A 24,250-nucleotide genomic window follows, 5' to 3' on the forward strand; every position below is an offset into this window, starting at 1 on the left:
TACAGCTTGACAGCGTGGCCTGACAGCACAATCATAACTACGGAAATGAAAACACACGGGCAATAACTTTATCTAAGACATCAAATCAGACGTCTTAAATCAAAATCAGCTTGAATTTCAGGTTTGAGTCTGTCACAATTGCTCTTCATATCATAACGATTCCCAACACAACTCATAATAGGGTACAAAGGAAACATATCTTTCATAACGAGCAGGATAACTACAGTAGCCCAAGCAATCTTAATTTCAACAAATGATGACTCAAGAAATATCTGTAACTCACAGCTTAAGTGAGAGGCATGAGTTGTACTGTATGAGTACCCCAGAGGGGATGCTGGGAAAAGATTCGATTTGCATTCATATTCCTCCATTCAGGCCTGGGGCACCAAGTGCTGCTTCTATCACACACATTTATATCCACCACAGAGCAACAGCAACTCTCAGGGCTCCTAAGCAAACACCAAAGTGAAAGGGAGAGATGGAGAATGAGAGGGAAGAGAGAATCAGCAGGAGGATAGATGGGGAGAGTTCGGAGAGAGAGTGTGTGTGCAGGTGTAAATGAAGAGGGAAGGTTTCCTCAATTACTTACTGAAGAAGATGTACTCCGTGTAGCTGCTCCAGATCTTATCGTCTCTGTACTGGTTAATGAACGCGGCCGTTCCGGTCGAATTGCAAGCCACCATCTGGAAGCCAGCCTCGCTCAACCTGTCAAACGCCTGCTCCAGGTAGGTGAACTTCAGATAGAAGCGCGACGTGTACTTTTCCGGAGGCCTGTCGGGGTCGCGGCTCTCGTTCAGGGTATCTCCGAACACCTCCTTGGCCAGGGCGATGCGGCCGCACACCATGATCCGGGCCACGCGCCGGAACTTGGCGTCCGCCTGGTTGTCCCGCACCATGGTGTAGGAGCCGCGGTACCCGATGGTGATGAACCCTGACCTCTTGTCGGCGGTGGCGGCGGCCCCCCCCGCGCGTGCCACCAGCTCGCTGCCCTGCGAACTCTCCTCGATGTCGCTCTGGCAACCCTCGTCGTTGAGCGAGCCCTGCTTGGCGACCCGCGGGCCCAGCAGCCGGAGCAGCTCGGCCAGCTGGAAGTGCTCGGCCTCCCGCTGCAGGCGCTCGCGCTCGGGGAAGTGATCCGGGAGAACCAGCTGCCGGTCGCGCAGGAAGTCCAGCACGTAGCGGAAGAGGAAGCCATCGCGGTCTATGAAGAAGCGCCCGCGGCTGTCTCGGGGCAGCTCCCTTGGTGCCCGGCGCGTGAACATGGCGTGCAGCGTGGTGTCGGGCACGCTCAGGAGGGTGGCACGCTTGGTCACGTACACCTGGCCGCCGACGTTCAGCTCGATCACCTCCGGGAAGGGGCTGGACACCTCGCTGATGGGCAGCACCGTCTCCTTCATGGCCATGGTCCGGGCTGGCGGTCCCGGCACGGGGAGGGGTGGAGGGAGGAGAAGACAGAGGGGGACGACTGCGGCGGAAAGCCCCGGCGGGAGAGAGCTCAGGAGGTCAGAGAGGAGGAGCGAGGCGATCCATGGAGCGAGAGAGAGGGGGGAGAGACAGGGCAGAAAGGTCACACGGGGCTTTGGCGCTTCATCGGCACAGAGGTGTGGAAGTTTGAGGGAGAGGGCTACATCTCTGCTAGGGAGAACATGCAAGAAAGAGAGAGTGCAAGAGAGAGAGAGAGAGAGAGAGAGAGAGAGAGAGAGAGAGAGAGAGAGAGAGAGAGAGAGAGAGAGAGAGATGGGAGAGACAGGACACTATCAAGTTCTTTCAGCAGCAACACCTCTATGAAGGGAGAGAGCAGAGGAGTGAGAAACTGAGAAAGAGACAGAGAGATAGAGGGAGAGAGAGCGAGTAAAGCCTCACTGAGAAGACTCACATTATTTGTGCAAGGTCTGGGGGAAGCCACGATGACATCACCCACAGAGTGGGGCGGGCAGCCTGATGTCCCCGCCTTTTAAAGGGCCAGCAGTACACTAAAATACTACCAACTTACATTACCAAAAAGTCTGAAAAGACACTAATAGAGACACCGATATACAGACCATTGTTAATGAGTATAATGCAGATGCTAATCAGCTTGTCTGTACATTAAGATGTGAATGTGGGAATAATTTTAAATAACAAGCTGTGAGTCACAGTTGGTGTCTTATCAGGTTGCACTCCTGTTCATAGTTTGGCAGAGGAGGGGATGAAAACAAGCAGACAATGTGATAATCTCTGGAGAATAAAAACAGATTAACTGTGTTTCTCACATTATCACGGCCAAACAATTATAACACATGCGCATTCATGATTTTAAATACACAAACACACACGCACTCAATTTTCACATTGAGTGTACCACAGCTCCATCTAATGGACAATCACAGTTGGTGAATTACACTGAATCAAATGTAAAATAACACCGAGGAAAATGTGTGTATGCTAACTGCAATGTTAATAGCACTTACAGTAATAAACATCACTTTCCATATCACTGTACTGAACCTGTGTGATACAGATTCAGGTGAGTGCAGCAAACCCAACAGGCTCCTGTCCCCTCCCTGAGCACTGTAGCCAGGTAACACAGCAAACATTGCAACACTTCACTAATGATTCCCAGAGGAGAAGTACCAACTTATGCAGATTCTCTTTGCTTATCCCCCCAACACAGGCTGTCGCCAACATCAGCAGGTCTCACAGAACACAAACTGGGTGGCAAACTGGTTCGGTTATGCGAGGTCACTGACTAGGTCACACAACTCTAAACAAAAGAAAGAATACACACAAAAACAAAGAATACACAAGCTGTTTTTTAAATAAGCCTCAAACTCAGCTGAGGTGAACTATTTAAGAGCTATTGCGACACAATACAGTCGAGCTGACTGCATATTTTGCAGAAATGTTTACCAGCTTCTTGGACAGACTGGAACCTTCAATTCCCTGTTATTTGTCAGTGTCACATTAGGGTCTCTGTCCGTTCTGAAAAAAGCTCCTTTGGGGCGAACGCCGAATGAGAAAATGCCTCGGTGTTCAGAGCGGCGTCCTGCCTCCTGGCTGTGTTGACTCACAGAAGGGCGATTATGCCGAGTCAATATCTACGCTCAATTCACTGTCCGCTTGGCTGTTATCTTTGAGAAAAAGGGGCCAGTCTGTCCCCCGGGGGACGGGGATCTGGCCTGATCTGGCCTAATGACTCACACCAAGCTGCTGATCTCTGCTGCAACACAGACAGCATGCTGACTTAGCCCATGGACAGATAGCGTGATCTCTGACCTTAAGGCCTTCCAGTGGTCCGCAAAGTAGATGCATACACACACACACACACACACACACACACACACACACACACACACACACACACACACACACACACACACACACAGATGCAGGAATACATCAGTGTGAATTATGTGAATTTTGGTTTGACATTGCTGCCTATAAATAAGTGGCTGGGATGTTTTTCATTTATATCACAAAAAAAATCGAAACGTATGGAATCTTTCTAGTGATGTCTCTCTCTTTCCAATCTGTCTCTTCATCACTCTCTCATTCTCCTCCTCTCACTGCAGTGTACCCCCACCCACCCCCAACACACACTTGCTGTATATACTGTCATACATAGATAACAAAAGCTAAAAAAAGGCTTGTAACAACATACTAAATTAAGGTCCATCTTGTCTCGTATTTGGGTCTTGCTAAGAGATCTCATCAACATTACAGCCGATGTCCTCTCTGGCCAGACAGCGGGGGACGTACCTTCGGGAGTGACGAATCCTCCCCTTTCTCCCCCATCAATGTCACCGCAGCTTTCTCCATCACCTGGAGAGGAGATGTATGATGGAGGAGTTGGCGACCACCTCCATGCTGAAGAGAACTCAATAGGACTGAGGAATGGCACACTGACAGTGGCATGGTGCCCTTTGGTGTTCATTATAGTATCGTATGACAGGAGGAAATAGGAATACATGACAATGGAATAAAGAAATCATTGAGAGGACAGCAGAGCAGACTTCATAGCACAGTTGTTTCACACCATCACTGATCCAGTGCGAATAGGCTCAGTGAATGGATGTGGCTGAAGGTGACACTGTCAGTAATGATGTGCGGATGAAGTTGTCATAAAAGTATGACATTGTTTGCTCTGAGAGTGTTGATGATGGTCTCTTGCTGTTCTGGGGTGGATAGCCCTCTTCTTCCCCCATCAAGGGGTAGTTTAGCAGTTCTGCAAAAACATGATCTGAACATTCTACTGCATAAGCAGGAAATCAAACTTTACTGTAAGTTACAGTAAACAATAATATGGTACTAGTCCTCCTCTCACTGCAGTGTAACACATTTTACATTTTTATGGCATTTGGCAGACGCCCTTATCCAGAGCGACTTACATTTTTATCTCATTTTTTATACAAGTGAGCAATTGAGGGTTAAGGGCCTTGCTCAGGGGCACCTCAGTCATGGCCTCAGGTCTGAGGATCGAACCCACGACCCTCCGGTCACAAGACCAGTTCCCTAACCGCCAATGGTACTATGGTACTAACCGATATGGTACTACCGATATGGTATACACAATACACTACTGATATGGTATACACAGTTCAGTTCTGTGAGTTCAGTAGCATTAGCATTGGTCTACTTTTCTATTCTTATTTAAAAATGTAGTGTAGCATAACAGATTAAGCTGGACATTTTGCCTCCAGAAAATTCAAACCATGGTTGACCACATGGTCAGCCAGAGTGGCTATGATCTCATACGTTACGTTTGCTCGTTCTTTTCCTCTTTCTCATCCTCTGCATCGTCATCTCTGTGCAGTTTTGGACTCCATTGTTGTGCAAACCAAGATATGCAACTTGTAGCCTCTTTATAGGGCTCAGCCTGTGATTACTAAAAATTTGCAAAAATTAGTCAAAAGGGTTTTTACCTGGGAGGACTGGGTTTGGATAATTGGTAGGTGGCATGGACGTAATTTTGACTTCAAAAGTGGAGGGACATGGATTTGTCACTATTTAAATATTTGGTTTTAACCGTAAAAACTGGGGGGGACCAAAACCACCAAACCCCCCCCCCCCCCCCCCCCCCCCCCCAAATTACGTCCGTGGTAGGTGGGTATGGCAATTGCATGGCAGTGCAATGTTTTCAGTTTTTAATGTTGTTTCTAATGTAAGGAACTGTGTTTAATGGTTTGAAAAAAATGTGTTTTATAACTGCCAAATGAGTATAAGACAGAGAATGTGCTTAAGGTTTAATGCACCAAGTCAAAAGACTACACAGTCAACAGGCTACATCAGATAGTTGTTCCCAAGATTGCAGTAAGTAGCGGTTTTTTGGGTCTTAGCAACGGCAAAAAACTGTAATCACCACCCCACTCCCCCACACCACCCCGTCCCCCTTCTCAGCTGATTATCCACCCTTCACGCATCTGGGTCCAAGCCAGCCCTCGCACTCCACGCCGCACGCTCCGCTGTAGCCGCTGATTATGGATCTGCCCGCCCGCCCGCCCACTGCTCTCGAGGTGCCCGGGGGACGCACGCCTCGCTGCCTTTATGCGGCCCCGAGACTGACCTTCCCGCCGGAGGAGCGCGTGCGAGACCAGCTTCCCGATCACAGGGGTAATGGACTACAGCCAATGACACCGTGAATGTCAAAACGTGTCAAGCTGTTTTCCAGGAGATGAAGCTTGTGTTGTCTTGTATACGAGGCCTTACAGAAGCCACTCATTAGCTTTTGGAAAGTTTCACGGTTTGTTTGACTAGAACTGTGTATGTTCTGCCATGATTTTAAAGACACGTCTGGCTCCTCTTTGGAGGAAACTTTGAATACAGCATCAGACACCCTAAGTGCACCACCAGATTGCAGCGCTGTGATGCAGTGTGTCTGGGCAGACAGGTCCTCTGCAGAGTCCCAGATTCATGTTATGGGGTGGGGGTGTGAAGGGATGGGGAAGACGGGTCTAAATGAGTCTGCCTCGGGCTTCGTTTTCCCTCAGCAGGGTGGGGGCAATGAAGTCTGGCTGATCAGAGCTACTTACCTCCCGCCTGTCTCCCTTTTTCACATGAAGGCTTAGGAAGAGGGACGCTGGGGTGAATCATGGTGTCTCTGGTGCTCATCCTGCTGAATACCTCCCACTGGGAGAAATGAGGGAGAGAAAGAGTGACATTAGCATGGCTTGTTATCTTGTTGCGGCCCTGCGTCAGTACTGGATTGAGGGTAAAGAGGAGTATAACTGCCACCTCTCCTGACTTTTACTGTCACTGCAAATCAGTCCAGCAACACTGACACTGTGTGTCGTCCATTAACTGGGAACTCAGTTTTGGGGTGAAGTTTGTCAACGTCTTCTCCTATACTAACATTTCCCGATGGCCAGGCCTTTTCGGCTAGATATGTACAACCATAGGCGTGTCTAGGACCTTTTTAGGTTTTAGGCCGAGTTTTTTTACTTTTAAATTGAATCCACCTCTAAAATAAGATCTTTGTAAGTTAAAAAAAAAGTGTTAAAACAACTGAAAAAATAAAGCAATCCCCTTGCTTAGCGCTCAGCAAGCCCCCGTCAAAATGCTCTCAGCGCCCCGTTGAAATTCTCTCTGCACCCACCCTGCGACACGTCGAAGTTTTGGACTGTTTTTGTTTGAGTTTTACAGCCTAAAGCACCTTAACGTTAACTAATTATAAAATTAGCAGTTAAATGTTAGCTTTCGATGGTCCATTGGTCCTGAATGAATGTCCCAGTCCGGTCCTGACTGCAGCAATATCTGAAACGGCATTGAAACCCATGCAGCAGATAAACAGTGTTTAATGGTCATTGTAGTGCTGATGCTCAAAATCGCACCCAACGCCCCATAGTTCACATCAAAACCTGCAACGTCTGTGCTGCTTTCAGCTTCCACGAGTGTTCAGCAAAATCAGAATCACCAGAACAGCAAAGTTCCTTTAATCCGCACCAACATCACTAGTAAGCAAAACCACAGCGATGATCAGTCAGCACTCACTGTCTTCGTATGACGGCTCATTATTTGGAAAAGCTGAATACAGTAGAGAATTTGCATTCTCTTTTTAACTGTAATTACCTTTCAGTGTGTACAAGTAATTTAAAAACATTTAACGATGCTATTCAATTTATTTTAATTTATTCAATCAATAATTTTTTTCGTTGCAATTACTGATCTATTATTTCCAGCAGATGGCACTGCTATCCAGAGATTTAAAGAACTTCTGCAACGTCTGATATGTCAGTCATGGCAATATAGTTCGGGAGCGTTTTCATCCTGAGAGGTTGGTCATTGTTTCACCTGAAACATGCTGTAAAAATGCACTGATGACTGAAAGAAAAACAAGAGCAACGATGCTGTCTGAATACGAACCCCCAGTAGTTTAACACCGATCGAGTTTACATGTCAAACTGTCTGCTGCATAGCTACAGATCTGCGCCTCCCCCTATAAATGTGCAGTCACTCAACCTCCAGTGCTGCTCACCATAATCCCAGAGCAACCGCTGACTCCCTCCAGCTCTTCGGCTCCTGCCAGGGCGTTTAAGCGGAGCAGCAGCTTCTCTCTAGTTGTGCGATGTGCCCACAAATGTTCTGAACTTCAGCCGAGAACTCAGATTCCTGACACCGAAATGTATCATCTTGTTGTCTAGAGAAGGCATCGTCAGAAAAAAAAACCCATATCCAGGTGTGAAACGGTACCCCAAAAACAGGTAAGACCGAATACAGCTCACGAGTGAAGAAAAATGAAAGATAATACTTTGAACTAATTTGTTAAAACATGAAAGTATCATAACTTTCAGTTTATTGCTAATAATGAATGATCACAAAAATATTACTGGTGGTGAAGGGGGTTGTGGTTGTGGTTAATCACTGTCTTTTGAATGCTTTACCACAATGCAGTAGAACCTGTTTCTGCCTCGCTGTCTCTTTCAGACCATGGTGAGAACTTGGGATGTTCTGGTGATGTTCAGCTACATGTGGCTGCGCTCCTGTGTGTGCCAGACCGCAAGTCCTCAGGACGACAAGCTTAAGTTCCGCCTGGCCGGCTACCCGCGCAAGCACAATGAAGGCAGGGTGGAGGTCTTCTACACAGGCGAGTGGGGCACTATCTGTGATGATGACTTCACCCTCTCTAACGCACACGTGTTGTGCCACCACCTTGGCTTTGTAGAGGCTGTCAGCTGGTCACATAGTGCTAAATATGGAGCAGGCACAGGTTGGTATCAGAGACTGTCAGTGATTTTGAAATAGAAAAGAAAAAAATGAATGGCCCAGCCCAGCTTACAGTGCAAAACAAACAAAAGAATCAAAGAAAAAACACCCATTCTGTAGTAAATTGATCATTTTTGGTGTCAGATTGGTTGTGGCATGGCTGATTGTGTCACATTGATGTGTAGCCTACACTATTGGTGTGCTAAATGTAGCATTGCTCTATGAGTGTGTCTGTAGGTAAGATCTGGCTAGACAACTTGGTGTGCACGGGCTCAGAGAACACCATTGATGAGTGTCCATCTCGCGGCTGGGGCAACAGCGACTGCACTCATGAGGAGGACGCTGGCGTGGTCTGCAAAGATGAGAGGCTGCCAGGGTTTCTGGACTCCAATGTTATTGAGGTAAGTCACAGGGCAGAGGGACAAAGACAAAGACATGATGCAGTTTGGCAGTGCAAAGTTTCAATTCCCACTAATTGCCACTAAAGTATCAGTCAGGTTGTGGTGTTTCTGAATGATCTTGAATATTCCTGCTTTTTGAGAATCATAGACATTGGGGATGGATAGTACATTCATATATACAGTTCTGTTATTGTTTGGTTTAATTAGTATACACATGTTGGCCATGTTTTCTTGAAATGGTAAAGACAGGTATATTGTGTTCTTTGTGTTTTTATGTATCTTCATAAGTCATTTATTTTCTTTGAAATGCTCAAACCAAGTAATTACTAAGTAGCTTCTTAGAGAAAAGAAAATTGGGAGAATTCTGTCAAAGCAATGTGAGTGTTTGAATCTTTGCAATGATTACAGCTTATACCAGATAAGACTTTCATAAAATTGTGAGAAACTAATTAAAAATAGACTTATTAAACAGCCCTACCTTCTTATTTAATAATCTTTTAAATTATTTTCCTCTTGCTCATTGAAAAGGGAAATAATTCTGTAATTTTTCCTCTTCTTTCATTTTTTGTCCTCTTTCTTTAACTGCTTTCTCTCTCTCTCTTCTCCTCTTTCCACCCACTTTCTCCAGCTCTCCGGTTTCCCCCTCTCCACTCCTCCTTACCCTCTCGTCTGCAGAGTGATGTAGGGTTTAGCACGTGGGTGAGCAGCTTCTGTGCCATTGCCAGCAGCCGTTGCTGTAATGTGGCCTCTTATGACCTGCCTGTCTATCTGTGTAGTGAGAGAGTGAGTGAGTGAGAGAGTGAGTGAGAGAGTGAGTGAGAGAGTGAGTGAGAGAGTGAGTGAGAGAGTGAGTGAGTGAGAGAGTGAGTGAGAGAGTGAGAGAGTGAGTGAGAGAGTGAGTGAGAGAGTGAGTGAGAGAGAGAGAGAGAGAGAGAGAGAGAGAGAGAGAGAGAGAGAGAGACTGAAGTGTGGGCAGGGCGACAGATATGTCTGAGGACGTGAGCTGTTCTCCAGTGTTCTGTCCTGAACCGGAAGAGTGAAAGAACACAGAGACCTAGATCAGACCATCAGAAGCAGCTGCCTGCTCTCAGCTCTTCACAGCACACACGCCACCGCTTTGAACTCTAAACACTGAAGGCTGCAAATAGAAGATTTCAGATTCAGCATAATCAGAGAATGTTTGTCTCTCTGAGATTTCATACCAATTGACAGAAAAAAAAATCAACCACAAATGCAGATGAATCCCAGTAAAAAAAACCCCACACATACGCGCTGCTTCACTCTGCCTCTGCAAAGACAAGCGCTCCGTGGCTTCCGTCCAATAGCCTGAGAGCTCGGCCGTGCACGTGCATGTGTGCGCACGTGCACGTGCACACACTGCCCTCATCTGGACCCCTCACACATGGCCACAGCTGGTCTTGTTTTGTCAATCTGATCTTCAGGAAAGTAGATCCATGCGTGTGTTCATTAACGTTCCAGTGCTAGGGCTGCTGTGTAGAAGCAGGAGTTCCAGAGTAACTGTGTAAAACTAAGAGGGGTTTATAGACACGTTCTCATACTGTTTACCATCTCATGTATGTTTCCTCATAATAGATATAATACATTTCAGATACATAATTACATTTTTACATCTGCATAAATTCGTAGATCACACGTGTGACAACTGAATGTTGTATGTTGTAGGTGTGATGGTACATAAACTTCATGGTTCAGTTTACATTACGGTATGGACCCTACAGTCCAAATTTAAGAGGCTGGAGTTCCGTTTGAAACAGCCTACTACATACTACTACAGCCTATTGCATACTACTACATACTACTACAACCTACTACATACTACTACATACTACTACAGCCTACTACAAACTACTACATATTACTACATACTATTACAGCCTACTACATACTACTACAGCCTACTACATACTACTCATGTCCTGATTGGGCCAAGTCAGTATCCAGTATGCAGTATATAACCAAAATAAAAATTTCCAGTATGCAAAAGATCCCCTAATGATGTACAACATCCGCAAAACATAAAAAGATATACACAGAGATATCTTTATGGTGTACAGCGTCCTGTCATGCAACGCAGTCGTGACTTCCTAGGATCAGAGCTTTAGTTTTCTAGATAAAAACAGCAGCTAGCCACACTCCTACCTACCAATAACATAATGAGTGATTGGTGGTCCAGTGCAGCAGAGGACTGCTGTTAAAGTTTGTGCTGCTTCACGGAGAGCACCAGGTGTAGGAGAGAAAAAGTGGATCATACCATTTGTGAGGCAATTCCTTTGTTTGTTTTTTTCAATTTTTTGTTAAATTTAATATTGACTCATATTTTCAGTTTTTCATTTTTCAGCTTATTAGAGAGCAAAAACTTTTTTTTACTAAAAACAACTTTTTACTATTTTTTGAGATACTGGAACTCAATTTAGGGGTTTCTGGGTGCAAATTACCTGTGAATTCAGTTACGCATTACGTTCACTGGTCTTAGTATGTCCCTATATGATGCATGTACCGTGACTATGTGCAGCGAACAATGATCACCATACCGTGATGGTTCATTAGGATTACATGTACCGTTACACCACTACAGGCAACATTTAGCTTTATTGTCATGTAATTGTCCAGCAGACATTACCGGAAGCAATACATCTCAGTTTAACTTCTTTCTTTTTACTACAGTGCTTGGCTAGCTCAAAATACTGATACTGAAAAACTTGGTATTATCCTGTGGTTTGAAAACAGTTGCCACATTTCTTAATTTTACATACTATTTTCAATCTGAGACACAGGTTTTACAATCTGCAAAAGTGGTTGTGGCCAGCCTTAAATTTGGATACTGTAACTGAGTCAAACCTTCACAGAGGCAGCAGTCAGTTGCTCAAACCACTGAGCTAAAATCAGTGCAGCTTCTCCAGCAGGACTGGTGTTTTTTGAGCGGGAAGATTGTACCTCTGTTGTACAACTGAGCTAACAGTGCCGTGTGTCACAGATGCAGGTGGACGAGAACAGATTGGAGGAGATCCGACTTCGTCCTCTGTCTACGGCCGCCGCCGGCCGGCTCCCCGTCACTGAGGGTGTGCTGGAGGTGAAGAAGAAGGAAGGCTGGGCTCACATCTGCAGCGTCGGCTGGACCGCCCAAAACTCCCGCGTGGTCTGTGGCATGATGGGGTTTCCCTCGGAGAAGAACATGGGAAGGAAGGGAGACAGGTAGGAGATCAGGTTTCAGACGCAGGTCCAGGAAGAGCAGTGCTGGTTTATTGATGGCGCCGTTGAGCGCCGGGGCTTTTGATCCTTGAGCTTGACCTGTGGTGTGTAGATGATTTAGAGTTCTACAGCTGGAGTTGAGTCCGTGGTTCGTTTGTCTGGATGTGGAGGTCAAATTGTAATGAGCCGTGGTGTGACAGCGTTTAGACGCCATGACAACGGACCGTTTTACTAGGATCTCAAATGACAATGGCTGATTTGTCTGGAACAGTTTACATGTGTATTTAGTGCTTGTGACTTACTAAAGAAAATGTATGCAAATGACAACACTATTTACTGTAAGATTCTTATTCTCCATAACCAGGACAAGAGGTGTCACTACCGCTGTATTGTTTCTATGTAGTAGTAGCTCACTTCCTTATTGTCTGGAACAGTACTGAGATGGCCACATCATGTTGTCTTTGTACTGAATTAGAGCACGCAGAGTATAATTATAGCCGTCCATCAGGATCAGATGGATCTGTTGTTTTACGTTGAATTCAATATCATGTGGATACTTAAACTGTCCATTTGGGTTGAACCGCTGGTTTGCACAAGGTCTGTTGCATGGACTATAACACAGTGGGGCCTGCAGGACGTTGGTCTATGTCTCTGTATCTGCACTATACAGTAGGTGAAACGTGGGGGACAGAAGCAGCAGACACAGAGGACGGTGCCGTCTTCCCTTTATTGTCCATTTCCATGATAGACACAGCACAGCTCAGTCAATAGAGAATAAAAGAAAACAAAGAGCATAACGTGCTCTCAAACTCGTCTCACAAGAGTCACTTCCAAGTAGACGGTAGAGCGGCGGAATGAATGAATGAATGAATGAATGAATAAATGAATGTTTCCAGCAGCTCCGGAAGACACAAGGAATGCACAGCACGGGCCTGTGGGCTTAAGAATGAGTGTGTGTGATGAGGAACAGGTGTGCTTGATTAGTATGCTGGTGATTGAGACCGAGGGAGTGTACAGGAGGCGGAGTCTTGTGAAGTGGGCGGAGTGACAGGCCTACCGTGACAGGTTGACCACAGCTCCTCTTTTTTCCAGACAGGTGTCCTGCTGAGAATTCTAAAATGCGTAAAATGTCTGGAATTTGGCTTTTATGTTGACATTTGCTTTCTACAGTTGTCATGCATTTTTCATTACACATAGCTTTGGTCGATCATGTGCACGCCTTGGGCACACAACTATTGGGCAGACTGCTGCTCAGTGTTTAAGTGTAGCTTCACACACCCATATGGCCAGAGAGGATACATGAAGTTCTATACAATATTTTGTGTGGTGCCTTAACACCACCTAAAATGCCAATGACTATGTAAATAAATAAAAAGGCGGCAATATTCCATGCCATTAATCTAGTGGTATCTTATTGGGGTATGATAAAATACTCTAACATAATCTTGATCTTTGTAGTCTGGTTCTATGGCAAGAAATACTCCTATTTGTGCAGTAGTATTAGAAAACAAACCAAAATAATAATGGTAATATGGAGGATTTGCCATTTAGCTCTAAATAGCAGTCATTGCCTAGGACAGACAACTTGCATGGTCACACTGATGTGTTTTCATTGAGTTATAAACTCAATGTGTCTTCTCTATGTGCCTCATTCTCTCAATACCTCTCTTTCTCTGTCTGTCTGCTTCTCTTTGTGTGTCTGCCCCCCGTTCTCTGTCTGTCTGCCTCTCTTTCTCTGTCTGTGTGGCTCTCTCTCTCTCTCTCTCTCTCTCTCTCTCTCTCTCTCTCTCTCTCTCTCTCTCTGTGTTGAAATAGCCATCCAGGTCGGAGAGCAGACACACTTGCAGATTCACACCAGATGGTGAAATGTAAGCAGAGACTGCTATGACAGACCATGTTCATCAGCAATAAATGTGTGTGTGTGTGTGTGTGTGTGTGACAGAGAGAGAGAGAGAGAGAGAGAGTGAGAGTGAGTCAGTGAGTCAGTGAGTGCATTTGAGACAGCCAGACAGAGGTGGGGGGGTCGCAGCGGGGGGAATCTATACAGACAAACTGACAAAACTCAAGACAGAGAGACTGAGAGACAGAGAGAGAGACTGATAGAGCCCATAATGGTTGACCTCTTACAGTCAGCTACGTGGAAAAAGTGACTTATGTCCTGGACTATTAAGAGTGCATTGTGCCAAAATCACTTTACAGGTTGTTTTATTAGAATCTACAGACTAGTTGCACAAACATGCACCTGGATAGCCATTCCTTAGCATCTTTACTGGGAGGTGTGTTGTTTTACATTCATCTGGATTTTGTGTTGAGATGAGTTGAGAAAAGCACTGTGTTTATGGACACCAGGTTTCTTTTTAACATCAGGTGATCTCAGTGGCATAATAACTGATTTAAAAGATATTCCCTTCTTAAAAGATTACATTAGGGAACTGATTAGGGAAATTAATTAAAAACTAAAAGGAAAATAAAATATGAACTTAGTAATTGCATGTTTTGGTGATATATAGAATGAATTTGAGTTGACAGACACAGATTCCACCGGCAGACAGACACAAATACACACAGATAAACAGTTGCAGGCCTCCCCTCCCCCACCCACACACACACACACACACACACACACACACACACATACACACCCACACACTCGTGCATAATACTGCATAATACACACATGCGCACAGGTAAGCAGGTGGATGTGAAAAACCTTATGATGCAGTTTTACCTCAACACACTGCCCTATGTCATAGTGATGTTATAGCAGTGATGTCATAGCATGGTCCCATTACCATGTCATCATCACAGCAACCAGCTAGGAGCCCAGACATGTGAAATATGCGTAGGTACATGTAAGAGCCTGTTAAGGACAAATACTGCCTGGTGTACATGGATACAGTAAAGGTAACTGAATAAAATAAAAAAATTTGGAAACTAAAAACTATCAGTGTTCAAGATTTTTATTAGCTCACATTTAAATGGACTCTTACTAGAAAAGCAAAATCAGAATTCATCTTCATACTTTCTTATGTGGGACTTTTCTCGACACCTTGCTGGTAGAAGGTGGACATTGAACACAAAGCATGTGCTCAAAAAGGCTCAACAGCGGCTGTATCTCCTGAGGAGACATTTAGTATGTCTCCCAAAGTCCTAACGAACGTCCACGGCTGTGTCATTGAAAGCCTCCTAACCAGCTACATCACCATGTGGTACAGCAGCGTGACTGTGATGGACCGTAAACGCCTGCAGAGTGGTGAAGACTGCTAAGAAGATCACCAGAACTCCACTACCACCACAGGCCCCGCCCACCCTCAGCACGGAGTGTTCACACCTCTGCCCTCATGTGTGAAATGCAAAACCTCGAGATTAAAGACCTCTTTCTTCCCCACTGCCATCAGACTCTTGAACCTACAGCATCAATACGGATCTTATTTATAACTACATGCCACTGACCTCACTGTACCACGTCACTTTATTGCACTTTTGCAATATCGCACATCTCAATCATATCCCCGCCTGTAAATTATACCTGTATATTTTTATACATATTGTAAATTTCATTGGACACTTTAAGAGCATTTTGGATTAAAACTTTCATATTTATTTAGTCTATTATTCTTTGTGTACTGTGTTCACCTCTGGCATTCTTGGCAAGGACCTAAGAAAGAATTTCACTGTGCATAGAAACCTGTTTCCAAATGCAGATGACGATAAACTCTCTTGTCTCTCTTGAATGCTAGAAATGTGTAAAATGAGTTGAATGGGTGATGCCAGATTACCCCATCATACCAGTCGCTGCCTCTGATTAAAGAAACTATGTCACACAATTAATAAATGATGAGTAATATAAAATTATATTCCTGTATTGACATAGCTATGTTTTTGCTTGTCTATTTTTGAAAAATTATATGCTTACACTGTTTGTATGGGGTCTTGTGTATGACATCGAGCTTGAGCTTAAAAATTGTGTGACAAACAAAAAAGTTTGTTTTTGGAATGTTTTGTGTGTGTTTGCTCATTGTTCCATGTCTCTTCTCTCTGTAGTCACCAAGGCTTGTACAGGATTCACTCCGTGGCCTGCACTGGGCATGAGGCTCACCTCTCTGCCTGCACCATGGAGTTTAATAAGAACACTACTGCCCCCTGCCCTGGTGGAGGACCTGTTGCAGTCCGCTGTGTGGCTGGGCCCCAGTTCACTCAAGGTCACAAGCACAAGAGAAAGCCACCTACGGTAGGCCCAAACCATTAGCAGGGTCGTTCGCTTGGAGTGAGATTTTATAACCTGCCGGTGGCGAGTGTATTTTGTTGAGCGGGGGGGGGGGTGGGGTGGGGGGTGGCGAACGAAAGTTGCTGAGCGGGGGGGGGGGTGGCGAACGTAAAATGGACACAGATTCAGTGTTATATCGCCGGTGGATGGCGCCAGAGCTAGCGAACTAGTAACGTATTGAATCATATCAGAGGTAAATAAACTGGATATTTTTTTTCGGCGTGAGATATCGGAAGTGTGGCGTGAGAGCGTGTGAAAACGGTCAAATGCGTGTGTCTCACGCTCAATGCGTGAGAGTTGGCAACCCTGCATTAGGGTTCTGATCAGATTTGGGTCAAGGAGGCATTATAACAATAATCCCACTGGTAAAATCTGTGAAATCAGATCAGACTCAAAGCTTATTTGAGTGAACAATTTTTACGGACAGTGTCTGAATTGTTGAAGTCTGTTATAATGTAGTTCTCTGCCTCTGGCCCAGTCTAAGGTGCGTCTGAAGGGTGGTGCCAGGGCGGGTGAAGGACGGGTGGAGGTGCTTAAGGACTCTCAGTGGGGTACAGTGTGCGACGACCACTGGAACCTGCAGTCGGCCAGCGTGGTGTGCAGGCAGTTGGGCTTTGGCACAGCTAAGGAGGCGCTGACGGGGGCCCGTATGGGCCAAGGTGGGGTACAGCCATCCAGCAAGGACAAGCTTGTGGTCATGGGGCCCTAATATTGCACAGGGCCCAAACAGCAGTGTTATCTTAAATGAAAGACTGAGTGTTCTGTGTCATTATTCTTTCACAAGTCATAACACAACATGGCATAATGGCGATTATGCCATGTTGTGTTATGACTTGTGTAGTCTTATTAATATATGAATGTTTGAGTAACTTTTAGGCATCTCACAGACAAACAGACCACTACAGATATTTTCCCAGTGGAAACACAGTACATGTTCTTTTTTGCCTCATCCACAGGTATTGGGCCTATCCACATGAATGAGGTGCGGTGTCGTGGCGATGAGAAGAACCTGTGGAGATGCCCTCACAAGAACATCACCGCAGACGACTGCAAACATATGGAGGATGCTTCTGTCAAATGCAACATTCCTTACATGGGCTTTGACAAAACGGTCAGACTGTCTCCGCTCCTAGAATCATAGGATCAGCTCCTAGGTTAACAGAGTCAAGGGCAAGTAAAGGAGTTTTGTAAAGCTGAAGTATAGAAATGAATATGTCAAATACAGTTTAAATTCTAATTTTAAATGCACATTGAAAATTTGTATTCTTTAGTATAATTAAAATATACAAAAAAACACCTTTGGAATTGTTCACCTTTGTTGTATAGCATTGAGTTCTTTATTATTTGTTTTATAATTAGTATTACTTCTGAAAATGTATTAACTTTAGAAGCATGCTTTATAATTTGCTTTCTGCTAACAGACAATTGCTGAAAACACCATAACGGCTCATTTATGCCGTCTGCAAACGCCTCAAAGCATGTCCAGTGTTAAATAGCTAGACGTGCATATGGTTCCAGACAGGTCTAGAAATAGAGTAAAAATCCTTCTTTTCTGTGATTTGCCTAAATCTAACACACTGATGTATCTGAATTAATCAAGAGCACAGAACTTTATTTGAATGGAGTTGAATATAAGCATCTTTCAACAGGGTCTAAAGAGAGCTGTCAATCCCAGATATTTGATCCAAGGATGTTTTTTTTTCCAAAGAAGAGATAGCTTGAGTACAATATACTGTGTATTAACGTATATAAATTGTTCATGGCTGAAACTGCATCTGATCTTGTGGTTCAAGCAGCCTTGATGGCTAATTGACTGTTGCACTCTCTTCCACTCTCTCACTGCTTGCCTCTAACCCCAACCATAGATCCGTCTGACTGGGGGCCGTACGCTGTTGGAGGGCCGGGTGGAGCTCCTGGCTCCTAACGCCAGTAGTTTAGAGCAGTGGGGGCTGATCTGTGGGGATGGCTGGACGTCCCGCGAGGCCATGGTGGCCTGCAGGCAGCTGGGCTTGGGCCACGCTAGCAGTGCCCTCAGAGTAAGACACTCCCCCTCAGAGTAAGACACTCCCCCTCAGAGTAAGACACTACCTAGAGATTTACCCTCCAACACAGTTGGTTCCAACTGATATAACACACACCTGGCTCTAATATCGAGATGTTCTGGAAGACTTTTGTAAGTTGAATCAGATGGTGAGAACTAAACTCTGTAGGGAGGCATCTTTTAGAAGAGGGTTTCTGTGCCTTTGGGTTTCAGAAAGACAGTGTGCCAGTGTCTCGCCATTTACTGACTGACCAAGCACTGACCTAACAACAGATCAATAACTGCAAAAAGAAGAGAGTAGGGGTGAGTTTTAGAATAGTAATGAAGAGTAGCAATTGTAGACCTAAACTAGAGACCAAAACGTAGACGTGTTCTTCTTAAATAGGTTTCTGATGGATTGTCATTTGCATAGAACCTGTGAAGTAACAGTTCATTAAAGGTCACCAGCACACTTGACAGTTAAGCAGAGGAATCCAAAAGGTAAAAAAAAAAAAATGCTTCATTAGGCTTTTCATTGCTGACATATCTCATCATAATGTACCATTATGATTCATATGGACCATACTAAACCATTCATATCATAACTAGGCGTGCTAGTTATGATCCAGAAGCCAAATTCTACATTTGTCTTATTGTATAGTATACTAACCTAAATTAGTATACTAATCTAAATTAGTATACTAATAAACAAAACGAATAATATTGCAGATTAACCACCGATGGCTCAGTGGACAGATTGCATGCTTAGCCATTGCAGTGGGGGACTGTCTGCAGGTGCGTATGGTCGGGGGCAGGACGCATCAGGAGGGCAGGGTGGAGGTTCAGGTTGGGTGGAGATGGGGCTTTTTGTGCAGTGATGGTTGGAGCACTAGAGAAGCCATGGTGGCCTGCAGACAGCTGGGCCTCAGCTACGCCCTTCATGCCATCACCGTAAGTAAGAAGACGTAGCTTTAGGTTTAGTTTACTGTTAGCACTGTAAATATACTGTACACTACCAAATATTAGCAATATGTCATGGTAAATAAGAATAGCTCAATAAACAGAACGTGTGGAGAATCAGTGTTATATCATGCAACTATACTCCCAACAATATGCCACAGAAACACTGTCCAAGTTGTTTAATCTTACAATCCTGCTGGAATTACTGTACATTTCATATAACTTTAATCCTTAAGTAATGTGGCCTCTCTCATCTGTGTTGCTAAGGAAACCTGGTACTGGGACAGCAGCAATGTGACAGAGATGGTGATGAGTGGGGTGAAATGTCGTGGAGATGAGATGACTCTTACCGACTGTCAGCATCATCATGTCACCAGCTGCACTAGGACGGACGCTCAGTTCGCTGCTGGAGTCATCTGCTCAGACTGTGAGTGAGATGCACGAGTAATCAATCTGCCGGAGTCATCTGCTCAGACTGTGAGTGAGATGCACGAGTAATCAATCTGCCGGAGTCATCTGCTCAGACTGTGAGTGAGATGCACGAGTAATCAATCTGCCGGAGTCATCTGCTCAGACTGTGAGTGAGATGCAAGAGCAATTAATCTGCTGGAGTTATCTGCTCTGGCTGTGAGTGAGTAATCAATCACAAGAGTGAGAAGTGCTTTGTGAGGAGGAGGATTACGATTACTGGGCTATTTAAATTCCAAGCAGGGATTCTGCTGACGTTGTCAACCGGTCCAACCCACCTTCTCATCTCCCACGTTCCTCAGCGTCATCAGACCTGGTCCTGAACGCCCCTCTGGTGGAGCAGAGCGTCTACATCGAGGACCGCCCCTTACATTTGCTCTACTGTGCGGCGGAGGAGAACTGCCTCTCCAAATCGGCCGCCCGTGCCAGCTGGCCCTACGGCCACCGACGCCTCCTACGCTTCTCCTCGGAGATACACAACATCGGTCGGGCTGACTTCCGGCCCCGCCTCGGCCGCCACTCCTGGGTGTGGCACGAATGCCACAGGTAACCGCAGGGGTCTTCTCACTGGTTCGGGCTGGTAGGGCTAGCAGGTGGGGCTGGCAGACAACCTGTGGATCAGTGTGTACCGGTGCGTGCTGATTAGCAACAGTGTGACTGGAATAGAGAGAACGGTGATTGCTGGAGGGGTGTTTGGTTAAAGGCAGTAAAGGCAGTTGCGTATATGATCAAACCAGTGCAGAATATGACTGGAATAAAAATTGCTTGTTCCTAGTAATTTAAAACTGATTCCTGAAAGGAATCTTTTATGTTTACTGGACTGATGAACTTTTTTGCTGATCCTATATGTAGATAAATGTATGTATAGTTGCAGAGGGAACAATGTCCATAATTTACAGAGTTGACAAGGGTGGACCTGGTTTGCGTTAGACACGGTTAACAGCTTAGGACCCCATATGCTCAAGTAGGTGTCTTATCTTAGAGTTGTTTGCATGCTTGAAAGAAGGAAAAAATACGGATGCATGACTGCAGTTTTTTTGCAGCACTAAAAATCCACATTGGGATTCTACACATGAGAAATACATATGGAAAACTGAGTAAACCATTACTAATGATCACATTAATGTAATGCTATATTTCCTTTCTCATACCCAAGCTTGCTGTACTAACCAAAAAGTCCCATCAATCCAGCATCATATGCTGCAAAAATAAGTGGGCCTTCCTGGACCAGTTTGTGGTGACATATAATTCTGTTCAGGTCTCCCAGAACACAATAGGTCACCCAGTGTTTATGCTTTGTGCAGTTTTAATGGGAAAACGTGGTGTGCTAGAAGCTATGGGGCATACAGTGCACAGCGTCAAACTTGAGCCAGACGCAGAGAGAAAATAAAACATTGATTTTGATCAGGATGACATTTTTTAGATATAAATTCTAGATACATTTAGTCACTTCACCAGGCACGAAAATGGTTTGCTGTTGCTTCATATCCTAAGATGGCTCTGAAGACAATAAGCTGCTCTGCTCTAGTAGTGCAGTACTAATGAAACGTCTCATCACCTTGCCCAGGCACTACCACAGCATGGATGTCTTCACCCACTACGACTTGCTGGCTCTCAATGGCACTAAAGTGGCGGATGGGCACAAAGCCAGCTTCTGTCTAGAGGACACAGACTGCCATGAAGGTAGAATCCAGATGAGATCCTGGCTACACTGAAGCTTAATGTTACACATCTAGGACCATTTTTCATTTTTCTGTTTCACCAGGGAGTAGTGAAGATATATAATGGCAAACACTGTCCAGCACACACCACACACAGAAAATACAACTCTCTCTCTCTCTCTCTTTCTCTTTTTTTGCAAATTATCTGATGGCTGCTTCATTCTTTCAGGTGTTTCAAAGCGGTATGAGTGTGCTAACTTTGGTGAGCAAGGGATCACAGTTGGCTGCTGGGACACATATAGACATGATATTGACTGCCAGTGGATTGATATTACTGATGTTCAACCTGGGAACTACATTCTGCAGGTAATAATCTAAACAAATTATACAAATAACAAGTTTCAAGATGCAGTTTCAATGCAGTAATGCTGAATGTTTGTCTGTTGTATGTACTACTTTTGGTAGTGCTGACATTATAATGACAAACTTGGTCCCAAAGGACCCCACTGAAAGATGCATGAAAGATGGTGTTGACGGACTGCCCTCTTGTGGCAGATACATGGTACTGCAACTATGGTCAGTTAAGAATCTTAGGATCAAGATAATGGCAGTAGTTGAATTTCTGCTGTAATTAACCTTTTAAGTGTTCAGAAGGAAGATTAACACTTTTCAAGTTTAAGATTAGCCTAGAAAACACAGGCACCTTTTGGCTCTTTCTACATTCTGGCCCTAGATTTCCACTATATGCAGTACGTATTTATCTTCCTAATTTTTTTATTCATCCACAGGTTGTACTAAACCCCAACTTTGAGGTACCAGAAAGTGACTTCACCAATAATGCTATGCGCTGCAACTGCAAATATGATGGCAATCAGGTCTGGCTCCATAAATGTCATCTAGGTAAGACATGCTTGCAGTGATTGTAGCCCTAATTCCTAGACAAACACTGTATTCACAAACCCACACAAGCACATCACATGCTCAGTGAAAGAATGTTGTGCTTTGAAGACCTAGGGAACACATTAAAAAGTATTTTACATTTTCTAAACACTAGTATTATATTAAACACAATCTTTTTATATTAGAAGGGGACCCTAATAACAGTTTTAAAACAACCAAATTGGCCCATTAATCATATCTGAAAACAATCTGGGAAGGGTCCTAATATCCTATTAAGCACAATTGATGCACGACTGATGTAGAGCAGAATATGATGGTACACGGAAGGACAGTCAGAGAGGAAGGACTGTACGCAAAACTACTGATAAGTATACTGATGCAAAACATTCTGAAATTCAGACACCAGATACGTACTGAATACGGATGCTAACAGAATGGAAGGCTTTTATGTTTTTATCAGAATGAAAATTTAACTATATGCTCAGACACAAGTGTCTAGCTCTGTGGATGCTAACCTTGGTCTGATTACCTTTGGATCACTGTTGTCAGAGCAGCAGTTTTGATACATTTAAAATTTCATTCATTTTGATAAATAAATTAGGAAACAATCTTGGTCATATTGAAATAATTTAAGTCAACAATGAAATGAAATTTAGAACTAGAAATAAGGTGTTCTGCTCAGAATGCTTCAAGGCAATTACTAAATTTATTGATCCATGTGTACAGAATACAATTGAAGGCTTTTCTTGCTGGATAGCTGTCAATCGCTACCTAGCTAGTTTGCACAGACTGAGTGTTTTGTGAGATATATATAAGCTTTACTTTCAACAGTCAAACAGCTGATAAGTTTTACACAAAATAAGGACAACCTAATTTAAATGGAGAGAAAGTCTAGCTAAATAAACTAGAATAGTATTTATAGGAATGTTCTAGGACTTTGTAAATGTGCGAACAGCAATGAAAGATTAACCTAATTTCAAAGAAATCTTTAAATATATAGTGCCTGATCTTTAAGAATGATTATACACCAGAGTATTTATATAACTGTGTTACAACTAGATATATATTCACTGAAGAATACATGTCTGAAAGCCCTGGGTGACTCATTTTAATGTGTCAACTAGTCCGTTTTTCTTGTTAAAGAGTGTAAATTCATTCTTATTGTATTGTTCTCAGGCGATTCGTACAGTGAGGAGGCTGAGAAGCAGTTTGAACTTTATCCTGGTCAGCTGAATAATAAAATCTCATAACACCAACAACTAGGCATTGGAACTACATTAGGCCATTTTAGGAAATGTAAAGCTTACACTATACATTTAGTATTTATTCTTGTTGTATCTTGTTATATACTTATTGTACTCATGAAGCCATTATCAAAAAGGTCCATTTTCGATCTCCTTGAAATACACTCATGTAGTTTTCTCTTGGATCAGTTAAATCAATATAGAAAACTAACCACCTAACAAGAGGTAACAAAGCATCCAGGATCATGGCTTAAATCTGTCTGGGCCTGCCAGACCTGGTAAAGGATATTGGGAAAGGAACTTTAGAATAGCCCATTGTCTATTTGAATAAATGGAAGTAGCTTAGAGGAACTACACAAATGGACACTTCCTCATTCAGGAACCTGTTCCAGCAGAGCTTCTTTAAACCTGATGGAACGCCATTTTCCTGCACTGGATGAATCAGGTTAAACATTCATTATCATTGCAAATGTTATGTACTTTGTTATAATGGATGCATTATTAACATTGATAAATGTGCTTCAAACATTTTATATTGAATGTTGTGTTCTTTTGCCCTTGAACATGACTCACCTGTAGGGAGATCATAAAATGGTAAACGATTTGATAATGTGATTCAAATGCACCAAAATCGTTGCACTTCTGCGACTGGAATCTTTAGATTTGGGTGAATGATAGAAATGTTAAAAATACTGTTAACTTACTAGTGAAGCACCTTAAACTGATATGGGTCAATGAATTGTTTTGTGCTGTAAAAGGACATTGTTTAGGTATTTAATACAGTCCAGACAAAACACTAGGGAATGTTTCAGATTACTAGTGGATTTGTTTGAATGCAATGCTCAATGCCAGGAGTGTTTATAGCCACAGAGAAAATGAGCTCAAGGCCTTAATCCCCTAAAATGGTGTTACTCAAATCAATCCTCAAGGTCCAGCTAGTA

General features: G+C 43.9%; 2 protein-coding genes across 8 annotated transcripts in view; one reads left to right on the forward strand and one right to left on the reverse strand.

Annotated features, from left to right (window-relative positions):
- The window catches only part of kctd8 (potassium channel tetramerization domain containing 8), a 26,220-nt gene extending 18,640 nt beyond the window's left edge, over nt 1-7,580 (reverse strand). Inside the window, exons 1-5 of one of the 4 annotated variants that reach the window (XM_077021784.1) lie at nt 7,451-7,580; nt 6,009-6,105; nt 3,739-3,801; nt 1,877-3,263; nt 590-1,632 (exon numbers count right to left, since the gene is read on the reverse strand). In XM_077021784.1, the coding sequence (XP_076877899.1) occupies nt 590-1,632; nt 1,877-1,914 (1,081 nt within the window). In that variant the 5' untranslated portion in view covers nt 1,915-3,263; nt 3,739-3,801; nt 6,009-6,105; nt 7,451-7,580. Of the gene's footprint in view, nt 1-589; nt 1,633-1,876; nt 3,802-6,008; nt 6,106-6,571; nt 6,847-7,450 lie in introns of those variants that run through there. The other 3 variants (XM_077021783.1, XM_077021786.1, XM_077021785.1) reach the window with 3 other exon arrangements.
- Nucleotides 7,536-23,842, forward strand: loxl3a (lysyl oxidase-like 3a). Of its 4 annotated transcripts, XM_077021782.1 has the most exons (15): nt 7,536-7,676; nt 7,900-8,182; nt 8,416-8,579; nt 11,575-11,792; nt 15,834-16,020; nt 16,535-16,715; nt 17,013-17,167; nt 17,922-18,092; nt 18,872-19,027; nt 19,304-19,463; nt 19,807-20,050; nt 21,072-21,187; nt 21,395-21,531; nt 21,954-22,065; nt 23,242-23,842. In XM_077021782.1, exons 2-15 carry the CDS (start codon nt 7,903-7,905, stop codon nt 23,313-23,315), a joined length of 2,355 nt encoding a protein of 784 aa, XP_076877897.1. In that variant the 5' UTR covers nt 7,536-7,676; nt 7,900-7,902; the 3' UTR covers nt 23,316-23,842. The 4 variants fall into 4 exon arrangements, with proteins under 4 accessions (XP_076877897.1, XP_076877893.1, XP_076877894.1 ...); XM_077021778.1 differs by lacking the exon at nt 18,872-19,027; XM_077021779.1 differs by lacking the exons at nt 7,536-7,676; nt 7,900-8,182; nt 8,416-8,579; ... (1 more) ...; nt 16,535-16,715; nt 18,872-19,027 and having other exon boundaries at nt 15,884-16,020.
- Nucleotides 23,843-24,250: the final 408 nt, after the last annotated feature.

Source organism: Brachyhypopomus gauderio, chromosome 11 (assembly GCF_052324685.1).
Source record: "Brachyhypopomus gauderio isolate BG-103 chromosome 11, BGAUD_0.2, whole genome shotgun sequence".
In the NCBI taxonomy this organism is placed as follows: domain Eukaryota; kingdom Metazoa; phylum Chordata; class Actinopteri; order Gymnotiformes; family Hypopomidae; genus Brachyhypopomus; species Brachyhypopomus gauderio.

What these genes read in the sequence shown, in the direction of transcription:
- loxl3a (XM_077021782.1), top strand. Translation starts at nt 7,903, where the DNA reads ATGGTGAGAACTTGGGATGTTCTGGTGATGTTCAGCTACATGTGGCTG. An exon ending in TGGACTCCAATGTTATTGAG is followed by an intron (nt 8,580 to 11,574) that starts GTAAGTCACAGG and finishes CGTGTGTCACAG; the next exon opens with ATGCAGGTGGACGAGAACAG. An exon ending in ACGCCCTTCATGCCATCACC is followed by an intron (nt 19,028 to 19,303) that starts GTAAGTAAGAAG and finishes TGTGTTGCTAAG; the next exon opens with GAAACCTGGTACTGGGACAG.